This window comes from Sinocyclocheilus grahami, unplaced genomic scaffold, assembly GCF_001515645.1.
Source record: "Sinocyclocheilus grahami isolate Dianchi unplaced genomic scaffold, SAMN03320097.WGS_v1.1 scaffold331.1, whole genome shotgun sequence".
Lineage (NCBI taxonomy): Eukaryota > Metazoa > Chordata > Actinopteri > Cypriniformes > Cyprinidae > Sinocyclocheilus > Sinocyclocheilus grahami.
In genome coordinates, this window is record NW_015505510.1 from 444980 (window position 1) to 460264 (window position 15285).

The window sequence follows — 15285 nt, forward strand, 5'->3', positions numbered from 1 at the left end:
ATCTACCAGGACATTTTAGAGCACTTCATGCTTCCTTCTGCTGACAAGCTTTATGGAGATGCTGATTTCATTTTCCAGCAGGACTTGGCACCTGCCCACACTGCCAAAGGTACCAAAAGCTGGTTCAATGACCATGGTGTTACTGTGCTTGAATGGCCTGCAAACTCGCCTGATCTGAACTCCACAGAGAATCTATGGAGTATTGTCAAGAGGAAGATGAGAGACACCAGACCCAACAATGCAGATGACCTGAAGGCCGCTGAAAAAGCAACCTGGGCTTCCATTACACCTGAGCAGTGCCACAGGCATATTGCCTCCATGCCACGCCGCACTGAGGCAGTAATTCATGCAAAAGGAGGCCCAACCAAGTATTGAGTGCATAGAAATGAACATACTTTTCAGAAGCCTGACATTTGTTTAAAATATAATTTTTTTAATTGATCTGATGTAATATTCCAATTTTCTGAGACACTGAATTTTGGGTTTTCATTATCTGTAAGCCATAATCATCAAAATTTCAAGAAATAAAGGCTTGAAATATTTCACTCTATGTGTAATGAATCTATATAATATATGGGTTTCAATTTCTGAAATGAGTGACAAAAAATATTGACCTTTTTCATGATATTCTCATTTTTTTTAGATGTACCTGTAGATGCCTGTATACACATATATACAAGGTTGTGCAATTCCTAGGTGCTGAGAACAGAAAACGTTTTTCGTAATTACTTATTTCTGCATTTAAATATAAATTTAGACACTTAGGCTACTGTTGTGAAAGTTTAAGGTTTGCTTTGTGTAATTTTGTATTAATTAGCAAAAATGTTGCTCTGTTCCATTCACACCAGTTCATAGGTTTGTCTGCTTTATTGTGTGTTTGAATGGGAGTGTCTATACCGAACTCTGATGAGAACTTATTTTGTACATGGAAACGTCAAAAAATACATCGAAATACTGTTTGTCCAAAATTATGTAATTAATAAACAGTGAAATAACAGCACAGAAAAGCTTTTTGTTGTTGTTGTTGTTCAACTAAAATCTACAACAAAAATACAAGATAAAACGCATAACATTTGACACAATTATTGTAATTCAACACATTATTGAACTAGGTGTTTGTCACAACTATACTTAAACCTCTTATACAGAAAATAAACATTTGTACAATTGCACTGTTTGACTCAAAATCTGTATTTACTGTAAGTTACATTAAACCGATGTAACGTTATGTTACACCGCATGTTACCAGCACCAGTGTCTTCTACATTAAATGAGACAGATTTATTTAAATAAACATCGCACACTCATATGAGAGATAAAAGCATAACGTTTTAAACAACTGAAGTGAAACCATATGTAAAGTTACTTTATAGCAACATAACCATTAAATAACGTAATATTTGCGTATACCCACAACAAGAGTAATATGTGGTAAATCTCTATAGAACTCCTTCAATATAATTCATTTTCTTATATGAGAAAGTGTGATCTTACTTGGTTTATTTGATCCTCCCTAGTAGAAGTTTACAGCCTCGCAGCACTGACAACACGAAGGTGAAACAACCTTTGACCCCGAACAGAAGTGCGCTCGCGGACACTGCGCCGCCCAGCGGTACGGAGGATAAACCACGTCTTCTGGGTAACACCATCTTTCGTGTAAATATCAAAACTCTTTGATTAGTCAGTCATTAGATGGTTTTCTGTTTCGGTAAAAATTGTAATATCAGGGCACCTCAGAAAGGTTACTTAGAATAAACCACGCGAAACGGACCTAATTTGTAGGCTACTTCATTAAAATTACAATAGTATGTTTTCACTATGTAGGCCTAGGCTGTGTTTTTAATGAAACGCTTAATGTCTTCTTTATTTATTTATCTATCTATTTATTTATTTAAATTATAATGTGTGTTTTACTCGGAGAAATGATTCTCAAATCTACTTACTTACCAATTAATGTACAAATATACAAAATTATAACCTTCTGTGACAGACAGTAAACCACTTTAGTTCAGGTTTAAGATTGGATGTAGTCATTTAATATTAAGTTAAGTTTAAGTTTCTCTTTTATTGTCTCCCTTAGGAGAAATTTGTCTTAGGCAACCGGGAGAGCAGATCAAACATACCAAAAAAAAAATTACACCATTCCAAAACATATAATTCCTGTACAATCCACCAACATTACATGTTACCCATCACATTACCCTCACCCACACAACAATTTCAATCACTTATTCAATAATTTGACAGATAATGGAATTAGATAACATTTGTATCTTTTCAGCTTACAGATTGGAACCCTATATCTCCTGCCCGAGGGCATTAGCTCATACTCCTTATGGAGAATATGGCTTGGGTCACCAAATGAAAACCCTGTATTTGTTGACCACTATTCTGAATATCAGAGGGAATATTCAGTTTTTGTGTTCCTTTAAAATTGGTAAAGCCCTCATGGTAATAACTTCAGCGTTAGCCAGATATAATTACTTTTGGGGGAAAAAAAATCTTGAAGATTTCAGTCACTAATGGCACCATGTCCTGTGAATGAGCCACTGCCACCAAAGATAAGCAATAAAAAGATGAAAGACATGGTCCATAATATCAATACTGCATGTATTTAATTAATGTGGGTGAGCCATACGAATAAAAAAATCAAAATAAAACAAACTGTAATACTCTATACTGTTTGAAATAATGTTCTTTTCAGTTAACCGTGCAAAGTGTCACGGCCTCTTTCAAACTGCATGTCTGCTTCCTGAAGGCTGAAGCTTTTATTCTCCCCTACATTACAAAAGGTCATTTAGGAGATAATGAACATTCCTGTGAAATTGTTGTGAACAAATATTGTGCCCTTGTGTAGTCCTCTTTAAACATGATTCAGAGCTCATAGACGTCTGAAGAATGAATTCAAAGCGCTTTTTAATAATTAATTGTGAGCCATTGCAGTGTGTATACACACCTGGCACTGTTAAATCTGTATGAAGGGGACATTTCAATCAGTACTTTGTTTTTCATCACGAGAGTCATAATCTGGCAGTTGGAATATTTCTATACCTCAGGGACATCACAACCTTGGAGACTTGATAGCATTAATGCTGTTTGTATGAGTTCTCGCTGGCACCCCTCAATTGAAATTAATTGCAGCCCAAGGGTCACTGTTTCACCGCATTAATTAATATTCACACTCTTCCCTAGGAGAACAGCAGTGGCGATTTATAACGGCTGTACCCTCCTCTCCAGCTACACGAGAGAGGCACTTCCTGCCAGAGAGATTGATGTTGGTGCCGTACACCGAGTTCTCAGGGGACAAGAGAGAGGATGAAACTAGAAACCTCTGACAGAGGAGACCTCACCAGCACAGCCGGTTAAATATCCTCAGAGCATGCACACCATCACAATGTTTGCAAGAATCAGAAATATACACTACCGGTCAAAAGCTCTGAATAATTATGATTTCTAAAATTGTTTTTTAAAACAAGCTTCTTTTAGCTCCGTTACTGCATTTATTTGATCAAAATGTAATATTGAAAAAATATTTTTATAATTTAAAACAACTTTTTGAAATTTGTTTGAAAATGTATTCATGTGATGCAAAACTGATTTGCTGCTCAAGAAACATTTATTTTTATGATGTTGAAAATGGCTTTGCTGTGTAATTGTTTTTGTAGAAACCATGAATAGGAGCAAAAGTGCATTTGTTTGAATTACATTTTTAACAATGTTTGCATTTGTAACAATGTTAAAGTCTGAATTAATTAATTTACTGACCTATTCAATAATAAAATGCTATAAAATGCAAATTGGAATCTGAAAAAAAAATATCATATAGTTTAAAAATGGTTATAATCAGTGTAAGAAATACCCGTAAGTTGACTGGGAAAAAATAAAATGCTAAAAAATAAATAAATAAAATGTCCCGTTAACTGCAGATGTACAGAACTGTTCAAGTTTGGGGTATTTTTATTTATTTGTTTGTTTTTTAAATACACTAATACTTCAACAAGGATGCATTAAATTGATCAAAACTGACAGCAAAGACATTTATAGTATTTCTTTATCAAACAAATGTTCTTTGAACTTACTATTTATCAAATAATCATGACAAAAATCTATATTTCCACAAAAATATTAAGTAGCACAACTGTTATCAACATTGATAACAATATGAAATATTTCTTGAGCAATAAATAAGCATATTAAAATGATTTCTGGAGGATCATGTGACACTGAATACTGCAGGAATGCTGCTGAAAACTTTGCCATCATAAGAATAAATTACTTTTTAGAAATACATTAGATTATATAGTTATTTTAATAATACTTCACAATATAAATGTTTTTGATCAACTAAATGCAGTGAAAGGTGAGCATAAGAGACTTGAATAAACTTAAAAATGGTAGTTTACAAAAGCAGGTGAAGTGAACAGGACGCATAAAAAGAACACACACATTTCAAAATAAACTGTTTTAATAATAAATTAAGAGCTGGGAGAGCAGAAAGTCTTGGTAAAAGGGGTTATGTTATTTTATTAGTCTTAAATTTGTATCTACAACGAAGGGACAAGCAAAAAAATAAGCAACAACTCCATGAAAAAAGAAACCGAAGAGAGAGAAAAAAAATACATTATTGAAGCACTTTTTCCATCCTTTTTTAATAAGCAACTTTTAAATCTAAAAGAAACTTTACAATATAAAGGAACATACAAAGAACATCTTAATTTACTACACAAGACAGAAAGAGTCCCTAAGACAAGGATCCGAACTACCCTAAACATGAAATGCAAAGCAAACCCAGGAGACAGACTGCTTTATACTCGATACTGCTTTTCATTTGTCAGAAAGAACAGTGGAGGAGGATTTTTTTTTTCTTTCCCACATCTGAAGCCCCTCCGCAACTAGTCTCCTCGCTAATGTTACAGTATCGTACAGCGTCACAATAGAATTACAGAGATGGCCAACGACATGAGTGGTTTACATACAGAGGACTGGCTGAGGAGAAGAGACCGCAACCTATAAAACACTATCTCAAAAGAACAGGAAGGACACTTCCTTTCGTTTTATTACCTTTTTTTAAAATCCCTACTCTGAACAAGTTTTTAAACCTGTTTTTGAAATAGATAAAAATCCTTCATAGTAAAGTTTGCAATGTGTGGTCCCTTTTGCACATAAAGAGAGTGTTCATGTATGTCCACATAGGCAATGTGTTAAAAGGTGGGCTGCTGTCTGGAAAGTGCAAAGTGAGGACACGTCCGAGAGGCTTTCGCCCTCCACATACATCCCTCCTGTGAGTGTCTAGTCTACAAGGAGCGAACGGTACCGCTTCAAACACCCCTTCCTTTCCTGTTCTCCTAAAACATGAGCGCTCAGACGTTGTTTACTAAGTAGAGGCTGACAAAACTTTACATTTGCATGATTTAGTACATCTGTACAGCGTCAAAGACAGAGAATGGTGATTCTTTAACTACAAACATGGGTTCTTCCTTTACATTTTTTTTTACCCCTAAGATCTCGTAGTATTCATTGGTAGTGACTGAAATATCAAAACATGTCAATGATATCAAAATGCATTTTACAGTATTTACAAACAAACAAAGTAATACTATAAGATAGACGCTGTATAAATGTGTGTTTCTCTGTGTACATCGTGTCATCAAGCTGTGGAGAACTTAAAAACAGGTGCTGTGTGATTAATGTGTGTGTATGTAATCAGCAGGAGGATTTTAGCATTTAGCTCTGATATTTACCGGTTCCTTCGGATCCCTAATAACCATTTCTACTTCCAGAGCCCTACTTCCAAAAACACGTTTTGTTTCCAGGGATAAGAAGACCCCAAAATCACTCACCCTCACGTAATTCCAAACCTGTGTGACTTTCAGTGGAAAATAAAAGAAGATACTTAGAAGAATGTTGGTAACCAAATAGTTTCCGTTCCCATTGACTTCCATTGCATGGTCAAAAATGACAAAGTCAATAGAGGCCGAAACATTTTAGTTATCAACATTCTTCAAAAGAATCTTTAAAAAGACAGATTGAAATAAACTTAAAAGAAAAATGTTATTAACCAACCAATCTTCAAGTTCCTATTCACTTCCATTGTATGAAAAAACTTTTTTAAATTGAAGTCAATGGAGACTGAAACAGTTTAGTTATCAGCATTGTTCTTCCAGAAAGAAAAAAAAGTTTCACTTCTCATTGACTGAATGAACAAAAATTATACCAACATTCTTCAAAATATCTTCTGTAACAAAATAGATTAAAACATCTTCTTTTAAGAATATTTTGAAGAACTGGTAACCAAACAGTTTCCGTTCTCATCGACTTACACTGTATGGCCAAAAATTACAATTGAAGTCAACGGGAACCAAAATGGTTTATTTACTAACATTCTTCAAAATTCTTCTTTAACAAGATAGATTAAAGCATCTTCTTTAAGAATATTTTGAAGAATGTTGGTAACCAAAAATTTCCCATTGACTTTCATTATATAGACAAAAATTACAATGCAAGTCAAAATCGCAATCGAAACGTTTTGGAACGAGAACGACGCAAGTAAATGACAGAATTTTCATTTTTGGATGGACTATCCCTTTAAAAGACCGACAGAAAATGCAAAACACCAAACGCAAAGGACAAAATGAAAAAATGCATGTTAATATTATGAAACACACAGGCTGTGAGCACATTTAGTTCATGTATCCCTCATTCAGTAGTCCCTGGAAATCCTATTACTATCCCCTCATCTCATAAACTCAGAAAAATAAGCCCTGGAGCCACGATTAGACATAATACAGAACACATACTTAACAAAATGTGTTTGAGGAGGAGGGCTCTATTCCTGCACCCGAAAAAATCTCCAGTATGATGAGCACCGAGCCGACAGGATCCTCATTTGTATTGTCATGTGACTAGAGACACACTGTTCAGATTCATGCAGAAGGAAAGCATGTGGGTCTCTGGCGAAGGACAGAATGATACAAATCTTCAGGAGGTATCTTAGACTGGCATATTTACATGTGTACAATATGTCCTGATGGGTCGCATGCGAGACGTGTGCACGATAAATCAATTCATGAACGAAAACAACAAATAAATAAGTTGTGAATCACGATGAGCAGACATCTGTCATGTGTTTGAGTCAAGTTTAGCACTAGTTAGTTGTATAACCACATGTTTCCGGCTCTGGTATGACATCACGTCCTCTCTACAGATAGATTGAGACTCCAAAACGTGTTGTTGGATGCACAGACTGGTCTGAGGAGGTTAAAGTCGCTGCTGGTTTGGGCCTCGAGCCTCATGGCCTCAGACATTCACTCAACAGGGACAATGAAACTACATTTCCTGTATATAGATGTGTACTAGAGACGTAGAAGAAAAGGTACTGTTACCTTTTTAATCTGCGGGAGGTAAGATTTCACAGCAAACACAAAACCTAGTGTAGACTTCCTGCAAAAGTCATGACACTGTTATTGTGCATTATGGAGGTGTGCTTTTTTTCTGCCAAATTGGTGGTTTACATACAATGTGCCCCTTTCAAAAAAAAGATTAAAACCTAATCAGTAACCATCATTACAATATTAATACAAATAAAATCAACAATTGATAATAATACAATACATACACAGAATAATGAAAATGTTCATTGCCAGACCCATCTTAAAGAGTTTCCTCTTGCATTTACACATTAAAATGGAGGGAAAAGGTGCAGATATTTTCCACTGTAAAAACGACTGCATCCATTCAAGATTAAAAAAACGAATCACAAAAGTGGAGTGAGTTCTTAAAGATCATAAAGTGAGCAGCCCGGTGAAGCGTGTGTGCCTGCCTTCCTGTGTGTGTTCAGCCCCGTTAGTGTCCTGAACCAGAGAGGAAGTCCGGGAGGCAGGGAGATTCAGTCAACAAGCTCTTCCTGTGGCTCTGGGACTGTTTCCTGTTGCCGGTGGCCATTTTGCACAAGCTGGGATGGGCCACTTTCATGCGAGTCCTCTGCTCGTGGGACATCCCAGAAGGCTGTGCAGAAAAAGCCAGAGTTCCGTGGGCAGAGGGTGCCAGGGGTTGATCGACGTGAAGAGGGGACGGGGTTACAAAAAGGAACGGGGCGGTTGGAGGGGGTTTGAAAACGAAACGAAAAAGAAAACCCCAAATAAAACAAAACAAGAAGAAATCACACACTCATCGTCATGTTGGGTGAATACTGGAAAGAGACAAAGGGGAGGGGGGGATATATAGCGGAGGTGAGATCATGAGAACTCTACACAGAGCAAATACAAGATGGTTATGTCATCACCGTCCCAAAATACAGCAAGAAAATGCATGATTTTGTCGACAAAGCAGTAACCAAAGGACAGAAAACTTGGAAAGTATCTGTCCAGGAAACTGCTGGTCTTTTATAGCAAAAGCCATTTCCAGCACTCACTCTAGGACTGAATCAATAACACTTACAAATCAAATCATTTTCAGAGTTTTATTTTTATTTTTTTAATTGATTTGATATTCTGGTCTGTAAGTAACATGGTCAGTGGATGTGGCCTTCTGAGTGCATGCTGGGCGGAGCTACACTAATGGTAAAAAGTTTGGGGTCGGTAAGATTTTAAAATGTTTTTGAAAGATGTTTATTGTGCTCACCAAGGCTGTGTTTATTTGATCTTAAAAACGATACAAATATTGATATTTTGAAATATTGTAACAATTTAAAATAACTTCTATCTTTTATGTATTTTAAAGGGTTAGTTCACCCCAAAATGAAAATTCTGTCATTAATTACTCACCCTCATGCCGTTTCAAACCCGTAAGACCTTCGTTCATCTCAGGTTGAGATGTGAAAACAGCAAAGAAAAAAAAACACAGATTCACAATCTGTGCATGCATCTGGTTGTTGAAACCACATATGTAAATGTTACTCCTCCCAAAATGTTAAAATAATGAATGTGTGAGAGCATGTTATAGGCTATGTGACATTATCTTTTGATTTCGTTGACGTGAACTTCGTTAAATTTAAAGGGTTAGTTCACCCAAAAATGAAAATTCTGTCATCTCATGTCGTTCTAAACCCGTAAGTTCATCTTCGGAACACAAATTAAGATATTTTTGATGGAATTTGAGAGCTCTCTGACCCTCCATAGACAGCAATGTAATTACCACGATCAAGGTCCAGAAGCATAGCAAGGAGATCTGTAAAATAATCCACGTGACATCGGGGGTTCAACCGTAATTTTACGAAGCCACGAGAATACCTTTTGTATGCATAGCCACTGAACGAGAATATCCACTGAACGTAAACAGCTTATGCTATTCTGTGTCAGCTGCGTCACGTGGATACGTTTTCTACGTTGTTTACGCTTTGATTTGAACGAAAACAACGTATCCGCATGACGCAGCTGACACAGAATAGCATACGCTGTTTACGTTCAGTGGTAATTACATTGTTGTCTATGGGAGGGTCAGAGAGCTCTCCGAATTCATCAAAAATATCTTAATTTGTGTTCCGAAGATGAACGTAAGGTCTTGCGGGTTTAGAACGACATGAGGGTGAGTTGGGTGAACTAACCCTTTAAATATAGCGTGGGAATTGAAGATCGGATTTATATCCGTTTTGCGACGACACATTTATGTGGCCAAGTGTAAATGGAAACGTTTTAACGAAAACGTATCCGCATGACGCAGCTGACACAGAATAGCATACGCTGTTTACGTTCAGTGGTAATTACATTGTTGTCTATGGGAGGGTCAGAGAGCTCTCCGAATTCATCAAAAATATCTTAATTTGTGTTCCGAAGATGAACGTAAGGTCTTGCGGGTTTAGAACGACATGAGGGTGAGTTGGGTGAACTAACCCTTTAAATATAGCGTGGGAATTGAAGATCGGATTTATATCCGTTTTGCGACGACTGGATGGAAACGTTTTAACAAATCAGATAGATATCCGATCAGCAAAAACGCATGAAATGACCAGGTGTAAACAGGCACTAAAACCCTTCTTTACCTTTGGCAACCCATCCATGTCACCAGAGCCTGAAAAAAATAAATAAAGTATATATTAATACTATTAAATAAACACCTTTTGAGATTTTTTTTTAAGTAGTATATCGGTATTATTTTGAATAACAGTGCCGTTTTAAAGCTTACCTAACGATCCGTTCATATGATGGGGTTCCATGCCACCCATGCCGCCCATTGGGCCATCTGGACCGGGACCCATGGGGAACTGAGAAACACAGAGAAACAATCACGTTCAACCAACCATCCTGCATCCAGTGCCCTGAGTAACATAAGACTTCTTCTGAGATATAAACATTAATTTAAAAAGGATGAGCATGTCCCCTTTGATTTCACTAAAAGCATGGCTGCGTTTTTATGAAAACAATGATCACAATGTGACATTTAGGATTAATATAAATAAAGCGTAATGTACAATCAGGCACTTATTATTACAAATAAATCCAGACAGGTCTTAAATCACACTGAAGGGGTTTATTTTGTGATGATGACTGAATGACTGAACATTATCAAGCTTATTACATGACTACTTAAGCAAGTAAATAAATAATTGGACATTAAATATTGATTTGAGTTCAAATCGTAGTATTATGTAAGAAGAAAGAGACCATGGAGTGATATGAGCACTAGCACACACGAAACTAGCATAGCTACAGTATGAAGGCAATCAAACAACAATCAATTCTAGCAGTCAGGATGCACAAACATTTGGCTGCTAAATGCCACAACTGACCAATAAGAATCAAGTATTCCAAAGAGCTGTTAAATAATCAAATGTAGTATGTTTGGGAATCAAAAAGTGTAGCTGTGGTTTTGGAAATGCATCACAAATATTAAAAAAAATAATTAAGTGGAGAGATATTTACACTAGTGTTAAAATATTTGGAGTTATTGAAGGTAAAGGCAAATGTAATGTTACATACGGTTTACATTTTAAATAAAATGCTGTTATTTTGTATTAATCAATGAATCTATCAACCAGCTATTGACAATAATTTTTGAACGGTAGTATAACTACTCTAGTAAATGCATATCTAGATGGGGGTAATACATACACTGGGTCTGTTTCCTCCTGGTCCAATAGGGTTCATCATCGTATAGATATTTTCACTGGAGTTTGTGGAGTCTAGATGAGAAGAGAGCAGAAAGTTTGCTTCTGAGACCAGCACAACTTCACCAAAATAAGAGACCAAGAGTCACTTCCAAGCATATATGGATGACCAATGCTTTAGCAGCACACTAGATCAATACAGAACATGGCTGGATGAGATTAATCACCATAATAAATGTGTTTCTTTAATAATTTATGGCTTGTGTGAGCGGGAGAGCAAGAGAGAGGGAGACACCGCTCACACCTATAAACTCTGCTTCAACATCACAAACACAAGCATGCCGACTGGAATTACATTAACAAAGTGGGAGGGGTGGAGCTGATCACATGTTTTGTTTTCCTGCCAGAGGAAATGCAGGTAACCTTGCAGTGATATTGGCTGCTGGGTAGGGAAGGAGGGAGGAGGGTGTTAAATAGGGTGTTTGTGAAGTGCTGAGCATCTTTCTTTCCTGGAGAGACACGTACTGTTTCCGGCTGTGCCGATTATAGAGGCGAGGTGAGAGCGAGTGTGTGAATGATATGCAAAAGGGAGAGCGACAGAACAGATCTACTGTACCTCCTGGGCTTGGCATTATGGGAGTTCCTGGTGGACCACCTCCTCCTGGAGGACCCTGAGGGAGGAAACAGGCACACAAACCCGTGTTTAGCTTCTCAGAGTGTAATAGTACCTGCCGTACTATCAGAGAACTACCAGAGGAGCAGTTTTTAAACAAAGACACACTAGGCACAGGGGAGCCATCGAGCTGCTTTGACTAATGTGCAGATATTTTACTTTTAAGAGAGGCAATGCTAGCGGCAAAACTAAGCAGGATAGTAATTGCTCAAGTAAAATCAATACATTTAGAAACTTTAACATCTGCTTAGTTATGCTTTTAGTTTCTAAAAGGAAAGACTAAATTTTGCAGTTTTCCTTTGAGCTAAAAGACGGCGAGGCAAAAAAGCTAAAAATCTCTGCAGTGGTCAATTTGAAAGTGCATTCGCAAACTATTTTATTTTAAGAAGACTGTTTTTCTCCTAAAACATGCCTGGCACACACTTTTCAGGAGGTTTTTGATTGATCACCCTCGAGAGCATATTACCGTAACCTCTGATCCATTAACAAAACTACATTACTGTGTTAAACTACTGCCAATATTTTGGAAAGCCTTCATTTTCTATAAGAGTAGCATAAAATAATGCTAAAATAGCTATTTGTTAACATTAACCAATACCCTGCATGTCACATCATCCAAAACTGAAAGTAGTTTCAGGGCAAGTTGATGAAATATTATGAAGATAGCTTGGAAATTGTTTCTGTTTTTCATGCATTAAGACAATTAATATATACTACAGAAAGTAAACTAAAGTTTGGTACTCACCACGTAGTTGCCTGGAGATGAGGAGGAGTATGCTATCTGTCAACCCAAACAAAAGAATATGAATACAGTTACTTGGATGAGAATTAAACTACACCACTTAATAATAATAATACTATGATTTATGCATATGATAATCTTTCATATATAATCTGAAACCATTGCTGTATCATGGTGCAACCATATTAATTTTGTGTGGACAGCGTAGCAATAATGAATGTCACGTTTTTGTCTGCAGCCACCAAGCTACATGCAGACAACAGCGTATGTATGAACGTACCGAGTTAGCATTCGGGTTTGGCCACGGGCCACGTCCTCCAGGACCCCTGTAACGTGAAGGGAGGGCCAAAAAGGATAGAAATACAGAACAGAGACAGAAGGAAGTTAACAAACATGATTTAACAGGATTAAATAAATGGGGAAAGGGAGTGTTTTCATGTTGAAGGACTCACATGTTCATTCCGGGCATGCCTGGACCACCTAGAGAGTTGGGAGGAGGCCTCATACCACCATAGTTCTACAGTGGACAAAGAAAACAAAAACACAAACATTTCAACAATCGTTTTTAATGGAACCGTTCAAATCTGGAATCCAGTATAAACCTTTATCACTGTGTTTATAAATAAATTACTTAATTAGATAAAATTATAATTATAACTGCATATATAAGAATTATATTATTTACTAATATATGGATTACAATAAATAAATGGTTTTTAAAATTAAAACGAACAAAACCTTTTCAAATAATTATAACGATATATGTAATTATATACAAATATATTTATTACAATTATTAAAACACACACGCATATATTTATATATATAAACTATTATATGTATATATATATATTTAAAGAGCAGGTCATATGGGTTTTTGAAAAATATCTCGTTTATAACGTAGCTATCCTTAAATGAAAACAATCTGCAAAGTTGTTAATCAAAAAAGTGCATGATAAATAAAGATATTGTCTCTCAAAAGAGAGAGTCGATTCTGAATCGCCTTAACGAGTCGTCATATTTAACGAATCTTTTGCCTGTTACCGGTATACGTCACTGGGTAACACATTTGCATAATCCCCGCATACAAACAGAGTCTGACCTGCCCACAAACACTTCTGCTAGTTAGTAGGGATGGGCGATACCACTTATTTTGTTTTCGATATGATACCGATATTTTTCAAGGCAGTATCGTCGATATCGATACCGATTCGATACTTCTGAACTAAACTTTTAAATTATGAAATTTATTAAATTACTAAGAGTAAAATGGCTAATGATAACCACTTAACTTTGTTTAAAACGCATTTTAACATTCAATACGCCTTAATTGTAACTTATTAGGTTATATTTTTGTTTACACATGGTTCAAATGTTTTTTGTTTACACATGATTCAAATCTACAAATACTACAGTTGAACTATGGTCACTTTAGTAAAACCATGGTTCATTTTCATAAGGGACTGCCAGTGACAGGCTGTTGCATGCATAAAATGCAACCTTTTTATTCTGACAGTGTATGATTTCTATTAACATTACAGAATAGAACATGATCAATATTATCTTTCGACGTTCAATGTAAATAACTGTAATTGCACAAACTATGTAGGCTACAATTTCAGTTTGTTTATTGTGAAATAAGTCAAACATATGTTTTTTTCTGTCCTCTGATAAGCATTGTTCAGGGCTGCCGTTCCCAAAAGCTTTAATGCTTTCTTATGATACTTTTGGGAAAAGCAGCCCTGTTTGAATGCACTGTCAGATGTGAGTGAATGCTCTCTGTGATTGATTAGTTTTGTCTTGCAACATTTGCGTGTCCAGATGAGCAGGAAAATAGTTCTATCCTACACAATTACTCGCTAACAAAGGTTATTCGTCCAATTCAATGCATATTGTACACATTCTTTTTTTTTTGTTAAATTAACAAAATCACTGGTAAATAAAACACACCTTAGTATCGATATTTTTTGTTTGAGTATCGATACATTCGATACTCGCGTCAGTATCGATATATCGATACTTTGGATCGATACACCCATCCCTACTTGTTAGTGTGTTTGCATCATGTTGAGAAGACGCTGTGTTCAAGGATACCACAGAAATACAATTCGAACCTTTTGTTGTGTGCATGTCATTTTACCAAGAACTGCTTCTCTAATCTTGGCTTTTATCTTCGTCGACTTCTAATCTTCTTAATTTGGACTAATAAGCTCTCCGAACCACAACCTGTAAGTACGATTGATACTTGTACATTTTCAGTTGAGTGCTCAAAATATCAAGTTTTTGTGCTAATATGTGATGTATACCTAGTGCAGCTTTATGTTTCCAGGTAAAGCACGATATTACCGTCTTACTGAAGTAGTTCTGATAATTCGCTGTGAACCCACTATTTCCTAAGAATTTGTCGATTAATGGAGACTAACGTTGTTCTAATTACTTTGTTTAATAATAAAGAATGTAGTGTAGCACACAGACTTTATAATCATTGTGAAATTGCTGTTTATTTTGCTGCACCGGCAGTTATAGGGTTAATGCGGGAGTTAGTTAGGCTGCTGCGCCTGTGATACAGCTGTTCTGCGTTCTGATTAAAAGTTAAGACAGTGTCTTTTGTCTGTCGTTCTTCAAACATTACAGTAGACATATTTTGGTTTACAAACTGTATTGTTTCATCAGTTAGTCATGTTAGCACTCGGCTAACGTATCCACAATTATTGTTTTAAGTGTTCACAGTTTAGCAGCTAAACTTTAGCTGTGGGCAATCGCTTGCATAAGTGCTTTGTATTTTATGTCATTATTATAAGAACGGATTGGAGCACTATATTATTGTTT

The 15285-nt window shown here is 36.2% G+C and overlaps 2 protein-coding genes across 2 annotated transcripts in view; both read right to left on the bottom strand.

Annotated features, from left to right (window-relative positions):
* LOC107602620 (zinc finger protein 622-like) overlaps positions 1 to 1602 on the bottom strand; it is a 6704-nt gene extending 5102 nt beyond the window's left edge. The window contains exon 1 of the mRNA XM_016295159.1: positions 1495 to 1602. The gene's annotated coding sequence lies outside the window, so the exon portion shown is untranslated. The remainder of the gene's footprint in view (positions 1 to 1494) is intronic.
* A 6240-nt stretch (positions 1603 to 7842) lies between these two features.
* The window catches only part of LOC107602602 (single-stranded DNA-binding protein 3-like), an 83470-nt gene continuing 76027 nt past the window's right edge, over positions 7843 to 15285 (bottom strand). The window contains exons 10-17 of the mRNA XM_016295145.1: positions 12909 to 12973; positions 12737 to 12782; positions 12460 to 12495; positions 11658 to 11712; positions 11046 to 11116; positions 10120 to 10198; positions 9977 to 10005; positions 7843 to 8004 (exon numbers count right to left, since the gene is read on the bottom strand). Coding sequence (XP_016150631.1) covers positions 7843 to 8004; positions 9977 to 10005; positions 10120 to 10198; positions 11046 to 11116; positions 11658 to 11712; positions 12460 to 12495; positions 12737 to 12782; positions 12909 to 12973 — 543 coding nt within the window. The remainder of the gene's footprint in view (positions 8005 to 9976; positions 10006 to 10119; positions 10199 to 11045; positions 11117 to 11657; positions 11713 to 12459; positions 12496 to 12736; positions 12783 to 12908; positions 12974 to 15285) is intronic.